The sequence below is a fragment of the Uloborus diversus genome, chromosome 5 (assembly GCF_026930045.1).
Source record: "Uloborus diversus isolate 005 chromosome 5, Udiv.v.3.1, whole genome shotgun sequence".
In the NCBI taxonomy this organism is placed as follows: Eukaryota; Metazoa; Arthropoda; class Arachnida; order Araneae; family Uloboridae; genus Uloborus; species Uloborus diversus.
In genome coordinates, this window is record NC_072735.1 from 153,701,120 (window position 1) to 153,718,538 (window position 17,419).

General features: G+C 30.9%; 1 protein-coding gene across 1 annotated transcript in view; it reads left to right on the plus strand.

Moving 5' to 3' along the window:
• LOC129223418 (coiled-coil domain-containing protein AGAP005037-like) overlaps positions 1 to 16,751 on the plus strand; it is a 60,549-nt gene extending 43,798 nt beyond the window's left edge. Inside the window, 2 exon segments of the mRNA XM_054858016.1 lie at positions 3,440 to 3,545; positions 14,175 to 16,751. Coding sequence (XP_054713991.1) covers positions 3,440 to 3,545; positions 14,175 to 15,530 — 1,462 coding nt within the window. The 3' untranslated portion in view covers positions 15,531 to 16,751.
• The last annotated feature ends 668 nt before the right edge of the window (positions 16,752 to 17,419 follow it).

The following is a 17,419-nucleotide window of genomic DNA, read 5'->3' on the forward strand; positions in this document are numbered from 1 at the left end:
ATAAAAAATCTGTGCACTTCCACGTGTCCTCCTTTAGTTACCTTTAGTGTTTACAACTTTGGTTGTCAGACCAATCCATAGCACAGATCCAGTGTGTTCATAGCTTTTTCTTAGAGCTATTTGAGATTTCGAGGAAATGTTTGATCCAATCTTCAATGCTTTTGGCGTTGGATCTTTTTCTTTCATACATTATTTTAAGCATTCGTTCTGCTATTGCTAATTTCTTTATAGCACATCAAAAAGCAATTTTCGCTTGTTTCTGCAGTGATATATTTTGTTTATCTTGTCAGAACAACAGCAGGTGCATCACGTTATCAACTGAAAAAAAAAATTACAACTCTAAATTTTGGACAGCACCATCCTATATCTTTTTTTTTTTTTAAATTGAAGTTTAAAATTAGGGTCGTATGACTTTCACATATTAAACACATTTCGACATCATTTTAAACAAAATGTAAATATTAGCATAATCCTCCAAATTGTAGGATATAATAAAGTTACACTAAAAAATGTATTGATTATGTAGGTCAATTCCAAATAATTTAAAATACGTATAATATATTTCATATATTTTTAAAATTTCATCAATAAACTATTTGTAGTTAGCCTGAACTTGTTAAATTTTTTAACAACTTAAATATGAGTAGAGGGGAAAAACTAGAAGAATTAAAATTTGATAAAATGTTGTTTCTGTTACTTATGCCACTTGGCTGACAGTCAGCCTGAGTCGAAAATTCTGCTTGATCCATTATCTAATATAATGTAACTTAAAAAAAAAAAAAAAAAAAAAAAACTGCTCAAAAGCATCTGAATGTGTCCTAATTTGTTTTGGCAAACAATAGTGGTAATTTTTATGACATATCATGTGTACAATTAAATAAAGTAACAATAATTACTTATCCTAATTGAGCTCTGGCATGTTTTAAATGTTCAGTAAGTAACTTGTGTATTTGTATGTTTGAAATCCTCTGCACTGAGTTTGAAACAAATAAGCATTAGTTATAAATATGTAGTACAATTCAAAAGTTCGGTGACAGATTGTATAAAAACCTTACCCTTAATAGTTCACCGAAGCTCATCCACCTTCAAAATAGTCACCTTGAGTAACTATGCACTTCTGCCAATGTTCGTATAACTTTTGGAAGCACTCCTGAAAGCCAATTTTTGCAACCTCCTGTAAGGCCTCCTGTGATGTAGCTTTAACTTCATCTGATGAAAGAAAATGGCATCCCTGCAAATGTGTCTTAACTGCTGGGAACAGGTAAAAGTCACATGGGGTTAAATCCAATGAAAGTTGGAGTTATTTGTTTGACATCCAATCAAAGTGTACATCATCAACATGGAAGCCACCTTCTTCACCACGATGAAGTCAAAGCTGCATTGCAGGAGGCCTTAGAGCAGGTTGCGAAAAAATGGCTTCCAGAAGTGTTTCTAAAAGTTATACGAACAGTGGCAGAAGTGCATAGTGGCTCAAGTGACTATTTTGAAGGTGAATGTGCTTTACTGATGTGAACTATTCAGGGTAAGGTTTTCTACAACTTGTCCCCGAACTTTTGGATCGTACTATGTAAATTTGAAGTTGCTAGAAATATGTGATTTATTTTTACACTAGTACAAAACTTCATTAAAGATATAAATTTGTTCAGTGTTCAAATAAATTAAATATTTGAAAGCTTCAGGTCTTCATAGAAGCAATGTTATTTGGATAAGTTATCAAAAACTAATATGCATATGTTGTTAGCTTAAAGAGAAAAAATTGTTTTTAAAATTAAAATCTAGATTTAATTGAAGATTTTTTTTCAAGTTTGACTAATTCCTTATACTCAAAACAGATAATATTGTCATGTATTATTCTTTTCTTTGGAAAATTAAATATGGGCAATTCCACCTGTATCTGACTGACATTTTTTGAAACAAAGAATATGTATTTTGTAATATTAAACATTAAATATACATTGTAAAAACAATATTGTATTTTTTAGGCTGAATTCAATGATATAATTAAATTCTCAAAATACATTTTGGACGCTTTTTAAAAAAAGTTAAATTCATGGTAACGTACTGACATACTTCTTTTTTAAATGTCAATAGTCAATGGTAACTGACCATGTTTTTAATAAATATTTAAAAATCATCCAAAATGTATTTCGGGAATTCAATTATATCATTTAATTCAGCTTTAAAAATACAATATTCCATGGTAAAAGATTGTTTGTGCAACATATTTTTTCATTGAATGTTACAAAATACGAATTGTTTTGTTTCAAAAATGTCAGTCAGTTACCTGTGGAATTGTCCATATAAGATAATTTCCTATTTTGCTTAGGGTACTAAAACGCATTTCACTTGAAATGTAAAGCTGTATATTTTGTAAAGTAAAACTATTTAATTTTGCATGTTTAGTTGTTTAAATTTTAGTTATTGAAAAAAAGGCTGTAAAATTCAAGGAAGTAAGTTTTAAATAGATATGTCTTTTGAAAAGATAAAAGCAGTTGCAGACTTGAGATTAATAGAACTCGACTTTCTTTTTAAGACTTTTTAAAATAAAGTAAATCAAATCATGGATGTAGTGACACATCATTTTACTCTTAATTGCAGATTCTTTAGTTTAAAATTCATAGCATTACTGGTATGTTCTCAGTTTAAAGCATCATATAACCTCCTGATGTTTGCTATGAACAAACAAATCGCAATTAAACTTACGGTAATGAAATAAGTTGTTTGAATTTGAAAATATATAATCTTTCAGAAAAAAAAAGAAGTATAATAAAATGAAAATTATTTATTATTCATAAAAGTATTTAAGTTGAAAATTTAATTAATGAATCAAAGGTAAATAAACTTTAAACAAAGCAACGTATTTCAATTAAAATAAAAGTCTCTAAATATTTATCAAGTAATCTCATACAACAGAAATTATTAAGCATGACAGAATATAGAGTACTTTAGTATAAGTTGCTTAAAATAAAGGTACTTCATGTGTTAAAACCGTTAGTACAAAAATCAGTGCAGTGGGGAAGTATTGTTTGCAGATAATAAGTTAAGTCACTTGTTTAATATTGTCTGTGTGATTCTTTTGATTTTTTAATGCATTAAATATTTTGTTCCAAGATTTAAAAAGAATATGCTATGTTTTTGTTCCATGCTGCTTTAAAAACCGATTGCACTTAATCTGTATCTTTATGGCATGTAAATGTAGTTAAGCTAGCGATTTTAGTTTGATTGCTAGGATGGTCTCCTCTTTGCCAATGGGTTGTTCTTTTCTTTCTTTCCCTTTTGGCAGCCTGGCTACTGCAAGCCGCCATCACACTGATGTTTGAACACCATGCCAGGGACACACCAGCGGTTATGTTTTGTGAACAAAAGTACTTTTCAGTTTCTTTCTGCTTAGTTTTGCAGCTGGTTATTTTTTGTTTTTTTGTGTTTTCCGTCCCGCCAGCTTGGCATCTGTACAGGAGCAGCGCAACACTGGTGCTCACCCTCCCCCCGAGAAGTCATCATCCTCTGAAGGGAACCATTCAGATGGGGAAGTCCAAAACATAAAGGTATGTTGCAGTAACATAGAACAAAAGCTTTCTCATGCCTCAAACCTTGTATTTTTTTGTTTAGAGTTTTAATCACTTACATGAGTTTTATCTTTGTGATGAACTATTTGTATTTTCTCTTTCATTTTCTAATAATTTTAAAAGCATCTCTGTATTTGTGTCTATGTATATTATTGCCATTATACAAATGTCATACATAAGTTACAAAAATTAACTTCTTATAATAGTGTGAAATATTACTTGAAATGTACTGCAGTAGACCCTAGTTTTACACAGGCTTATTTTACACGGATTTGATATTATGGGTTTAATATTTGACATCTTTAATTGATTTTATGCGGATGCAGCATTGCAAATAGACAAAATTTTCCTTTCTTTCAAAATCCAAACTCCTGAGATTGCTGATAACACTAATAAACTACATTTTGGAGTGCTAATAAACGAGCTTGGACCACTGCAGACATTTTTTGCAATTGGTTCCAGAGCTCTTTCCAGAAGTAAAGTTATTAATCTCACACAATTCAGAGCTCACTGGAAGAAGAGCTTTTAGAAGTTACAAAGGAGGATGAAACCAACAAGGATGCCGACATTGTTCCTGTCATGTAAATGAGACAGGTGATTATGAAAACAGTAATGCCCCACAAAGAGCTGCACAAAAAAAATAATGACTGCAAAAAGAGCATCATAACCAGCTGTTTTTTTATAAACACTTGGTTAGTTCATGTTTTCTTTATGCATGTTGTGCATAAAGTATCAGAATAGGCACTTATTAAACTTATTATATTCGAGTATATTTATCTATCATTAAAATGAAGGGTTTTTTTTTTTAATCTATAGAACCTAATCCCTATTTTAACACTACTGTTAAGTCTTAATTTACGCATTTTTGATTTAGGCAACATTTCTTTGGAACATAATCTCTGCGTAAAACAATGGTCTACTGTATTTATATAACTTTTTTTTTTTAATACAAACCTTCATTTTATTTTTGATATCAGAAAAAGGCTAAGTGAAAAATAGAGAACTATGTTTCATAGTTAATATAAAAGTGTTAGAATTTCCTTTGTTGTGTGAAGTTTAATATTTTGTTTTGCTAAAAATGCATTATTGTTCTATTATTATATAAACTCATACTTCAGTTAAAGTTTTATAAAGAATACGGTATTCTACGGTATACTTTGTTACTCAAACTCAGTGGCAAATTCACAGATTTGGGGTGGGGGGGGGGTCCATTTGTATATCACAGAACTATGCAAAAAGATTATTATGTGCATTTTCCAATTCCCTTTGGCTCAAGGTCTCCCATGGTCATCTGGGCCCGACAGCAGTTGCAACCTGGTAAATCTGCCATTGATCAAACAATAATTCTATTCCTGGTACATTTAATAGGGTTAGGAGTATTATGAAGAAACTAGAATTTATAATTTGTACCCAATAATAGATTTTTTTTTCCAATGTTATGATTGTAGGTGCATTGCTGTCTCTTTTCAAAAAAATAAATATTAGACAAGATATTTTTATTTATTTTATTTTATTTTTTTTTTTATAAGTGTAAGCTATTAATTGAAATACCTCTTGTGCCTCCATTTCTGTAAAAATTTGATAACTATAATTAAGTTACTCATAGAGACAAGAAACATTTAAAAGTATTTTTTCAAATAAAAAGTTATTCAAAAAATAATTGATGTTAAAATGTCAATGTTAAATACCATACATCATGATTGGATTTCTGAATTTTTTTTAGCACTAAGAAAAAAAATGATGCATTTTAATGTACTAGAAAACTTTTATTTAACTTTTGCATGAAAAAAGGAACAAAATTATTATTCATTTGTGGGAACATTATGCTAATTTGTTTTATAAGTGTAATTTTGTGGAAAATTAGTGGAGTGACAATTTAAGTGCTTAAAATTGTTCAAAAAATATTTTTTGAACAATATGGCAAATGAATGAATGGCAAATACTGCCATTCATTTTATATTATTTTGCAGCATAAAAGTGCATTTTCATATTAGATCCAATACTTACCATTGAATAATTACATAATTGTGAGATTCCTCATTGTTTGTATGTGCAGACATTCGAAGATATTTCAATACTATTTAATTGGTTTTGCTTATGATTTGAGGGTATAGAATTTCACTTGTGGCCTATATCCTTGATTATTTTAATAGATTCACATACTAAATTTTGAAGAAAAAAAACTAACATAAATTCTTTTTTTTTTTTTTCAAGTCATACTTTCATCCTAATTTAACTTTTATTCTTGGTAGCAGAAACAACACGATGCTGTTTCGGCTAGATTTCTGCAGATTCTTGAGAAAATCTGCAAATGATTTCTTAGTTGAGAGAGAAAGAAAAACCTAAAAGTTAAAAAAAAAAACTTTTGAATTTCATTTAGAAAACGAAGCAATGTACCATATTTTCTTAAATGTAATCCAGAGGTAACATGTACTTGTAGTTTTCAAATTTAGCATCCTATTTGGATTTATTATCAATATTTTTCAGCCAACGATTTTACGATTTTTTTAGAAATCTTATGTTAGATTAGCCCGCAGACTACTTTTGGATTTTTGGTCTGTTTGGCTGCTGAAGGAATTCCTGCTGTTGGGTTTATTTAAGAAAAACCAAGTATGTTTAGTGAACCATGGAAACTCATACAAAATGAAAATAAATTCCAACCTAGCTAATGAATATAATTTGCAACTTTCCTGCTCTCCTGTTACACTGCAAAATTGATGTTGTTTTTAAATTGGCACCTGGTATATTTGTATATTTTAATCTTGTACCTAAGTTGTAACACTTCCAGTAAAAAACTTGAATTTGGAATGTAAGTGATAAAACTAAAAGAGGGCTCAGACTTTGACTCAACTGTAAAAGTTATGAAAAGAAGCTTTTTATTGCTTTTACTTGTTTTTGAAGCATACCAAAATTAATCTTTCATGTGTTTGTTGTTACTATTAAAGTGCTCTACAAAGCCATGAGAATTGTCCTCGCATCATACTAAAATATTACCTGGGAACTGCAATTCATCCATGTAATTCTGGAGGTTTTCAACTGATAAAAGCCTGTATTACACTGGGAATTTCAGATATCTTTAACTAACCTTTTAAAAATAATTATTTTTACAGTCATATTAGGGAGATCTTTAATACCCAAACTGTATTGTTTCATCATGGTAAAATAATTTCAAACAAATGTTCAGAGAATAAAAAAGCTAACCAAAATTGAGGTTTTTACTTAAAAGAAGCAATTTATTAAATATAAAACAATTTTTCAATTCATATGATGTGTTATCTGCAGCAAATAAGCTTAGTTTTGACAGCAACAATGACCCATTGCTTTACTTTTTCAAATATTTATTACTAATGGCCATGTGTGAGATTTGTAACATAAGATTAGCACTGAACACTTTGATAATCACCCTATAAAAAGAGCAGCAAAAAATCTACTAACTATGATCACCATTCACAATTTATTAAAATCTTTTTCATTATGATCACTTTTGCACATTTTTACTATACATTGGTGGACCCACTTTGCACTTGTTTGACTTGGACTCCTTAAAAATTGCTAGCAAATTTTGCATACAAGATCTGTCTCTCCAAAAATTGAACTTTTATAAGGGAAACTAAGTGGAAATAGTCAGTGCTGTAAAAAAGTTGAACAAATATTTGAAGGAACTCACCTTGGGGATAGGAGGAAGAAAAAGTGGTTTAAAGCTTATTTACATTACATTTGTATTTTACAAAAGAAAAAAGAAAAAAAAATTCAAGGGACCCCAACCCTCTGCCCCCCCCCCCCCCAAAGCAGAACTTCTTTCATGTCATGAAATTTAAATTCATTTTTAAAAGATAGCATTTTGAACAACAAAAACTAACATTTCCAAAGAAAATCTAGACTCTAGATTGAGTTTTAACAGCAAAACTGTTGTTAAGATTGATATCTTGACTACTGTTAAAACTATCTGATTTGATTAAAGTAGGAGTTGTACACGAAAGAATAATGTAGGCAAGTTTGGTTTTGTATTGGACAGATCTTGTATGAATCCCAAAATTAGTCCTTATATATTTCACCTTCAGTAGATGTTATACACATGATTTGTAATGCACTTTATACATTATCAACAAAACCATCACTAGTCTTACTCTTATTATATTTTGTTTACATGTAAAAGAGATATTATTGTTACATTACCTTTGTAAAATTAAAATCAATTTATGTTTTTACTTTTTGATGTTTTTATGAGTTTTATTGTTTTTTTTTTCTACTGATATCAATCAGTATGTTTTCCTTTAAAATATTACTGGTGTATAATACATGTTGCTCTTCTGGCTTATTGGCTTATATTGATGCTTTTGTAATAAATCATTGTCATAATAAGATTTCTTCAAACCTTATCAGCCTAGCAAGTATGGCTGGAAGCGGAGTTCAAACTTCCGACAGTCAATTGAGTAAATATAAGATCTACCTCACTTACTGTACTCCCAAGTCTCAGAATTGTGGCTTTTTTCCATTCATAATGAACCTGCAAATTCAATTTGGTTTTTAAGCATGTGTTTTAGAGTAAAAGCTCATCCTCTTAGTGTTCCTCCTAGTGTGGTATTCAAGTATAGTGGAACATCTTTAATCTGAACCCCCGTAATCCAAACTTCTGCTAATCTGAAAGCTACCGAGATAAAATACATGTTCAGTTAATGAAATTAATTTAGCATACTGCTTAGCAAGAGTTTGAAGTTAACAACGTTTCTCCATCAAATGGGCTGCATCAGCGGTTCCCAACCCATGGGCCAGGACCCACAAGTGGCCCGCAAACAGCATGTTACTGGGCCATGGACACTGGTTGAGAATCTGAACCAAGATCAATCTTGGGGTATTAATTTCCTTTTTTTGCGAAAATTCATTTATAAGATAAACCGTCACTCAAAAACTCTCCCTGGCTCAACGCCAATAAGGAAATTTCAAATTAAGATTTTTCATATCTCTGAGGACATTTCCCCTATAGTTAAAGATGAAATCTAATGAATCAGAAATTTCTTTAATTAAAATTGTCAAAGAAACTAGTATTAGCTTCAAGTTAAAAATGCTCCTCCTTTGCTGAACTGACATGACTAACTAGTGAATTGAGGCACGTGAGGCGCTTTTCGACAACATACCTATTGGAATGAGACTTTTCATTGCAGCTTAAAAAATATATATATATTAATGCATAGAATGTTGCAAATTATTTGAGACTAAAACTATCCAGTTTCAATCCAGATACCAACTCCCTTGTAGAGGAAAACTCCAAAAATCCCACGGAGCTTTAACTTTGATGACTTACAGTGCTGGCCAAATTATTAGACTGAAGAGTTTTTTTTTTTTTTTTGATTTTGTACACCATTTGTTCTAAAATAATATTTTACTGTTAAAGTACAGTACATACTGTACACTGATTATTATGTTATTTTAGCATAATTTAATGTTTGCAGGTAGCAGCACTGTCTGCTTTGTTTATGTTCTTTGTTTATCTACCTACCAGGAGCATAACCTCAATCAGCTTAAACAGTTCACTAGTTCTTTTTATTAGTGTGTTCTGTTACATTTAAAGTTAGTTTTAGTAATTAGTGAGTATGTGTATGTGAGTATATATAAGAGTATAAACAATTTTTTACCTCCTTTTTTAAAAAGTTAAGAAATGGTGTAAACCTTGTGAAAAGTATGCCAAAAAGACTTAAAATGCTCATCAAGAACAAGGGAATGCATACTAAATATTAGATAATTATTTCACTGTTCGTTAATGTGTCTATAGTTATGTAATCAATAAAAAATTTACTTTTAAAACAGTCTTAGTCTAATAATTTGGCCAGCACTGTAGTTTTAAGTTTCCTTACAGCTATGCTAGCTAAGTGAATGCAATTATAAGTTATTTTCTTCCTTAAAAACTATTTTGAAAATTGTTCTTGTACAGTATATTTATATCTGGTGCAACATAAGGGGAGAAACATCTCCAGAACTCTTGTTTTTAGCACACTTTCAGTACTAATACAGTATATTATTTAAACTAAAGGACAGTTATGAACAGGTGCCCTCCTCCCCAGAAAGTAAATTTTGGCCGTGCAAGTAATGTATAGTAGTTAGTGGGCCTCAATCGTGTTTTCTACAAAACTGGTGGACCGCACATTCAGAAAGGTTGGGAACCACTGAGCTACACCCAGCCAAAAAAATCTCTTCATCATTGGTTCAGAAAAGAAAGTAACTTTTTTAAATTTTAAAACTTTGGCTATTTAGCGCAGCATTCACAGCAGTGCAGTGTTGTACTGAGTTGTTTGTTTATTAATATTTTTTTTTTCTTTTGTAATATTCTATGTTTACTATTAGTTAAATAAACAGCCAGTTTCTAGCTGTTGTTGTGTACAGGACATACAAAAAGAATAAAATGCTTTATAATCCGAATGAATTGATTGTCCGAAATCCCCCAGTCCCAATTGGTTCGGATTGAAGAAGTTCTACATTATGATATTTCACATTTTCTTCTTTGAACTTAAAAAATTTAATTTTTGTACTTGGACATAATATTTTGTTGAAAATAATGATGAATAATTTTTATATCGGTTATGCTTGAAATTTGCTTAGTAGAAATGGAAAAAAAATAAATATTTACTAATGTTGGGGAAGTTGTTGAGAAATATTGGGAAAAGACAAGTAAACAAAACATCTATTTTTAACTCTGTCATTAAATGAAGAAGTTTAGAGATCAGAGATGTCTTGAAAATACAAACAAAAATAATATAATTTCAAAAAGAAAGGGGGGTTTTTTAATGCATTTTCCGGAAAGAAAGGACTGATTTTTTTCATGCAACATATTTATTAAAAACATGTAACTCGTTAAATTGTTTTTATAACAGAATGTTCCATTTACTGTCAGTTTTAATTTTTTAAAATATTAACAGCATTACTTTTGCTTGGGTAGTCTGAAGGGAAAGTGCTATAGAGTGCCATCTATGCTAAGTCATGATGAATGCCTAGGAAGAACACTGCACGAACCTCTTCCAAACTTCCTTGCTGCATGCTTTATACCTGCCCCTCAACAAAGCATGCTTTTTTTGCACAATTTTTCACAGTTGAGCACTGAATAAATGTGGAGTGAAATGCATGAACACTTTTTTGCTATATTTTTTCTCTTTTTGGGTGAAAAAGTTTCACCACAACTTTTTGATTTTTGAAATTTTTTGAAAGAACTGTGCTATGACGAAACAACCACAGAATAAAAAAAAACATTTGCATATTTTACAAAACATAGTAATCTCGATGGTTTTATCTAATTGCAAATCACTGAAACTAATTTTTTGTAATATGTTTATTACTATTTTGAAGAGTCAAAAAAAAAAAAATTAAAGCATTTACATATTTTTAAACTTAATATTTTGGTTGAAATTTAATTTAAGGCCGAACCATACACTTTTTCTTTTCATGTTTTGTGCTTTAAAAAAGTCTTGTCATCATAAATTATTTCATGCACCTACTTTAAAACATGCTCTATGTTTTATTGAGCAACTCCCCGTAATAATACTAAATGCCTATTGTTTTTTTGCTTTTAACACTGAGCAAAAATGAACTCAAAATGATGAGGGAAGGAGGACCAGTTTGTATGGAGGCCACAGCCATGCATCAGAGCTATAAGAAATTAATATTGAAGAAATCAACAATTGGTTAATTTCTAAATTTAAAAATGGAAATTAACCAATAAACAACTTAATTTGAATTGGTTGAATCCATCACCATAGTAACACTTTCATTGGGTTGCCACCAGATAGTGCTGTCCTGCATATGGAAGATCACTCTTTGAGGCAAATGTGATAGGTATTTAGTATTACAGGGAAATTGTATTAAGACAATAAATGATACTTCGAAAACCCTACAGGCAACTTTTCATAGCTTTTCCAACATCTAAATTACAAGATGTTAAAGGGGGTATGTCTTACTTTCACGGATCTTTAATTTTAACTAGATAAATCTTCAGCCTATTTTGAATAGCACAGTTCTTTTACACTTTTGTGTCAGGCTGCTTGTTTAGACATTTTTTCAGAATTATATTTTTGAGAGTTTTTGCGCAAATTTAATAGTTTGAGGTTGCTGTTTTTTCCTTTTTAATGCAGCCTGTGGAAGGGCTCACAAGTTCAGGGACAAGATGAGAAGGTTTGTCACCAAAGTTTGATTTAATTTTTCCCCTTTTGTAAAACTGTAATGTAGAGTTTCTATGTACCCATTCCCAGTCCTCACATCTAATTGAAAGCTCTTGGTAAATTTCCTTAAAATAAAAATCATTTTGTTACATGCTTTAATTATTTTGAAGGTTATATTTGGAGTTTATTATTTGGCTGCATAGTATTTAATTTTGATGACGGATAATTACAAAAAGAATTGAAAAGCCACATGTTTCAGAGAGGTGCTTGTTCTCAGGGGTGCCTATGAGGGGGGACATGTCGCAGTCTGTGCCATTAAAATTTTTAAAGGGATAATTTTATTGTGTATTGATCTCTATTTGGAGAGTATTGGTCTTGGGGGGATTGCTCTGTAGCAATTGAGGGGGTACATCATTTTCCTGGGGAGGATGGGCACCCATGCTTGTCCCAGTTCCAAACCCAATGAAAATCAAGTGCCGTACAACGTCACAATTAACAAACCTTTCTAAAAATATATTACATGCTTTCCAAAACTTGTTACACGAATAATACCTCAATTCTTAATCATTAGGATTCACTATGTTTAAAAAACTGACGTCAAGTTTATATGTTTTCATTTGAAATCAAGAACGTCAAAATTTACCCGAATAAATTATGCAATTAAACCGCTTGTTTTATTAAGGATGAATATGAAATATTGACCTTTTCAGCTTATAAGAAGCAAAAAGGGGGAATGAAAACCACATGGAACTTTCTTGGCAAAGCCATTACATTAATGGTAACTGCATATTGTGCCAATGTAATCTCAGCTACAACATGGCTTTATAAATAAAGTAACATCTGCTTTAAAAGTTGTGAAGAAAGTTTCTGAATGCTTCAGTAAAAATTAAATGCTATGATTTGCTTAACTATGTGGTATTGTGTAATTATTGTGACACTTTTTAATTATTAAGGATTTTTATTATAGCATTTGATAAATTCATGTATAGAGTTTTGTATTAAACTGGTCATAAAAAATTCTTTAATATTATTTGAGGCAGTGAGAAGCAAAGGGATGTAAGTGGACTTTTGAAGTTTTGAGGAAAATGTATTTAAAGTTCAAATAGTAAGTAGGGGCTTTCATTGTATTTCTTTTTCTAAACTATGCTGTATAGCAGTACCGCCAGAGCTACTTGTACCATCTCTTGCCCTAAAATAGAGGAGAGGAGGTACTGATTAACTCCAAATTTTTATATTTTGGCACTTACATGCCTTTACTTCTCACTACCTCATTTGTTCTCATTTGAAGTAAATTAGTACATATTTTTGTCAGTGCTTTAAAACTGATTAATTGACTTTAAGAGATCCTAAGAAACAAAAGATTTTTTTTTTTTTTTTTTAAATCTTATGCTAAACTTTGGGAGAATCACTTGTAATAAAATGTTAAAATATCACAAACGACTTATAATAAATTCACTAGAACAAGTAGAAGCTCTTTTATGTATTTGCTAAAATGAATAAATCTTGAATACCATACCAACCCAGTTCCGACTACAGTATCTTTTTAAACTGCTTCAAAAATATTTTTTTGTGTTGATTATACAAGTAGTTTTACTCTGAATTTTAAAGTATACGTACTTAATTTAAAATACTATATGTATATTGATGGCTCATTGCATAAAAGTGGTAAAAGTCATTTTTGAAAAAAGTGGTGAAGAGTTTGAAGATAACAAGTTAATCAAATACAAAAAACGAGCGCAGTTTCCTTTTCTAATGCTTTAATAACAGTCTAGAATTTAGAATTGAGTAACAAATTTTAATTTTTAAGCAACACTGAACTTTTAAAATGCTCAGCTGGAGAAAATAAGAAAATTCCCTTATTGTATAAGTTTATTTTAGCCATTAGTCTCTTATATATCATAATTGCAATATTTTACAAAAATTTCACACCTCAAATATGAATATGCAATCATAAATAACTGTCAAGAGGATTGAAAAATACTCTGTAGGTTTCAATCATTTCCTGAAAGTAACCTTCCTCAATTACATGTAACATCTTTTTTGTATTTCGTCTTATTTTATCTTTAAAAAATTTGCACTGCTGTTTGTGGCCTCATTTAGTACATAATGCATAAGAATGTTCATTTTTAGATACTTTTATTAAAGTTCTAGTGTATTAAACTTACTTTATAAAAATGGTTGTTACAAATGAAATTCTGTAATTTTACTAATTGCTTTTTGTCAAAGTCATGTACTTCTGATGATTTCAGCATTGTTAAGTGAAAAAAAAGTTTATTTTTATACTGCTATAATATATATGCAACAAAACAAAAATAATAATTACATCTATGTTAGACTGTCACTAAAAACATTTCAGTACTGTAATCTGTATGTAAAATTTTTTTTTTTTTGGGAATTGTTAAAATAAGAAAGTGATGTGTCTATTAATATTAAAATTTAATGCTTATGAATTGTATTTTTACAGACATTTGCTTCCGATCCCCACACTGTGATACATGTTCCACCTGGCGGCCATCAGAGGGCATCTGAAAATGCTTTGGATGCATTGCTTGATGAATTACAGACTTTTACTAAACCACTCGAGCAACCTCGGGACAATATTCCAGGGCTCTTAGGCCCTCAAAGACGTTTACCGTCGTATCCAAGTGCTGAATCTCCTGTGCGCAGCCCAGCTAGATCTTTTGCTCCATCTATTCCAGGCCAACCAGAAGTTACATCTTCAGGAAACAGTGCTTTCAGAGCTCCAGCCACAATAACGAGTAAATTACAAGTAAATGAATCTGGGCAACAGCGTACTGTAATGTCCCCATCACATTCACCAGTTCCTGATTCCAAAAAACCTCAAGACATGATAATTAGGGTTGCTGTTAATCCTGGTGGGAACACCAAACAAACGCTAATTGATGGGGTTGAAGGAACAATAACTACAAACCCTGTTGCTCATAAAAAAGCACCACCTCCGCCGCCTCCAAGAACAACAAGTCGATCTCCTATGACTTCGCCAACTACCGATAATCAAGACAGTGTGCCTGGAAGTCCAAGAGATGTGGTGTTTAGTCAACTGAGAAGTAATTCGGCACCTGCTGGAGAAACGGACAATAGCATAAAACGAATGGCGGCACCCAGATCCGTTTCAAAGGATGAAGGTACAGCTCAAAAAGAAAAGGAAGACGAAGAACTTCTGAGAACCAGTGCTATTTCTGATGAAGCTCTTCGCAGAGATCAGTTATCTAGCAATAGTAGCAGTAGTGAGAGTGTGAACTCCCAAGAAGGTCTTCAAGTATCTCAGACTGGCAGTGGTTTGTCTCCAGTTGGAAAGCTTGAAAGAAAATCTTCTAGTGGTAGTTCTCATGGTACTCCACCAGAGGGTGGGACTCCTAATAAAGATTCCAAAAAGCTAGGCCCTCCAACTCCGCCTCGTTCTAGAACAGAAGTGCTAGAGCAGAGACATCAAGAACTACTACGCAAACAAAAACATCTTCAAGATCAATACTCACGCTTGCAACAACTGCAGAGAAGCCAGCTGCTACAACGTTTCTCTCCTCCTCGTTCTGCAGCATCTACGCCAATACTGAATGATCTCAAAAAAACAGGTAGTGAGAGTAATATACTATCAAAATCCTCTTTTTCATTAACGCCCTCATCTGGCTCTCTAACGCATCTGGCTGGCACTGCAGTTACATTTACAACTAAGCAAGAAACTAAACCTTCAACTGTCATTACTACTACTTCAGCTACTTCAAAAGCACCAGCTGTGCCTGCCAAACCATCCACAACACAGCTGCTTAAGAATAAAATATATGAAACTGATATCTTGTGAGAACTTTAATAGATTTATGAAAATATTTCTCCCTTTTCTATGAAAGAATTTGTGACGAATATAAATATGGTTGATATTAAGCTGTTATATGAAAAGAAATTTAGGCGGATGAAACTTGTTTGAATCGTTGGGAGGTTTGTATATTAATTGCACTAAACTAAATGTTGTTGTCTTTTGCTCTGTTTTAGCAGCATATCTCATTATTCGCTTATGGCTCTGCGTATTGAGCATGTTTATATATCTCAGTTATTTGTCAAAGTTATCTGCTGGTGCTGCTTCAGTCAAAAACATAGTTATGCTTTTGAAATCCCTAGGCTCCATGTTCAGTAGAATCTAGAGCATGATTATAGTGTATATCAGATGTGGTTAAAAATATTTATCATGTTAATATATTTGATGAAAAAAGTTGTTTTGGAATGCTAGGGACCCATATATAAGCATCTGTATAAAGTAATGTTTCATAAGGTTTGTTCTCCAAAGATGTTTAATGAATGAAATTTTTTTATTGAGTATTTGTAAATTGTTGAAAAAGGAAATGGTCAAACTGAGTGGCCAACTTTTTTTTTTCTTTTGCTACTGTGGTGCCGTGTATAAAATAGTCATGTTTTCACTGCTACAGTGAATTGAATGAATCTAGTGATGACTTTATTATTAGTTTTGTGTTCTTGTTCATTCCATGAGTATGATTGCTATCATTGGTGTGTTTTTACATTTTTAGTGCAACCAAATATTGTCGAATACATAGTAGATTTTACTGATAACTGTACAATTTCAGGAAAATGTATTGTGTACGTATTTAGTCAAGAAGAAACTACAGTGTTATATTTCTGTGCTGGTGAAACATTTGAGTAACAAAAGCAGTTCAAAAAAATCATTCAAACAATATATCCATTATTTTATAAGAAAGTTATTTTGATGTACTTAGAATAATAACAAACTAAGTTTATTTTATTTAGAATTTTGTAGTTCTATTAGCTGCATTTAGAAGTTTAATTTCATTTCATTTATTATGAGTCATCGATTCTGACATGAAAGATGCGCTGTGTAATATTCAAAAATGATAAAAGATTGTTTTAAAAAAAGGTTGGGATACAGAGCGTTTTGTACATTGAGAGCAAATAATACAAAATCCTTATTACTTCCTTAAAAAATGTTGTTTGAATTTTCATTTAAAAATCTCTTTGAAACACAGCTGCTACCAAAAAGATTAGGGTTAATTGCTTTCTGAACCTTTATTACAAGCACAATTGTTACTCTTACAAGTGCAAAAACAAAAGTTTTATGCTAAGAAGGAAAATAAATGTGGCGGTTGATTATTATTAAGACTTTTTTTCCTCTTTATTATATAACCTTGAATCTCCATTAAAAATAGAAAGAAGCTATTTTGTTAATTAAATTCTAGGAATCTTAAAATTATATTATTTCACAAAATAAATAAATTAAACAGATAATTTGAAAAGAGGTGATCATACTAATGATACCAAACAATTCATATTTAAAAACCATCTCAATATATAATTAAAACTGCAGTTTACCTTTATAACAAATGTAGTTCTTATTCGTTTTAAATTATTAAAATTTGAAACAGTTTTTTGACATAACATTAAAGCAAACTTGACCTTCAAAAATTAGTATTAAATTCTCTTGACTTAATTTATATTTTTTCACTATTGTATTTTTTGCATTTTATACTTTTTCTTTTTTCTAGTAAAAAAGAACAGAACATAATCATAGTTTGTCGCAATTCTCCCTGAACATATTATTTATTGATCATGAAAAATTCTGTGAGCTATTTCTTGTCATCTTAGGTAAAATATAATTTAATAATGTAAGGCTAGAAAGTGCTTTGTGAATCAAACATATTGGCATTTTGGACATAAATCAAAATT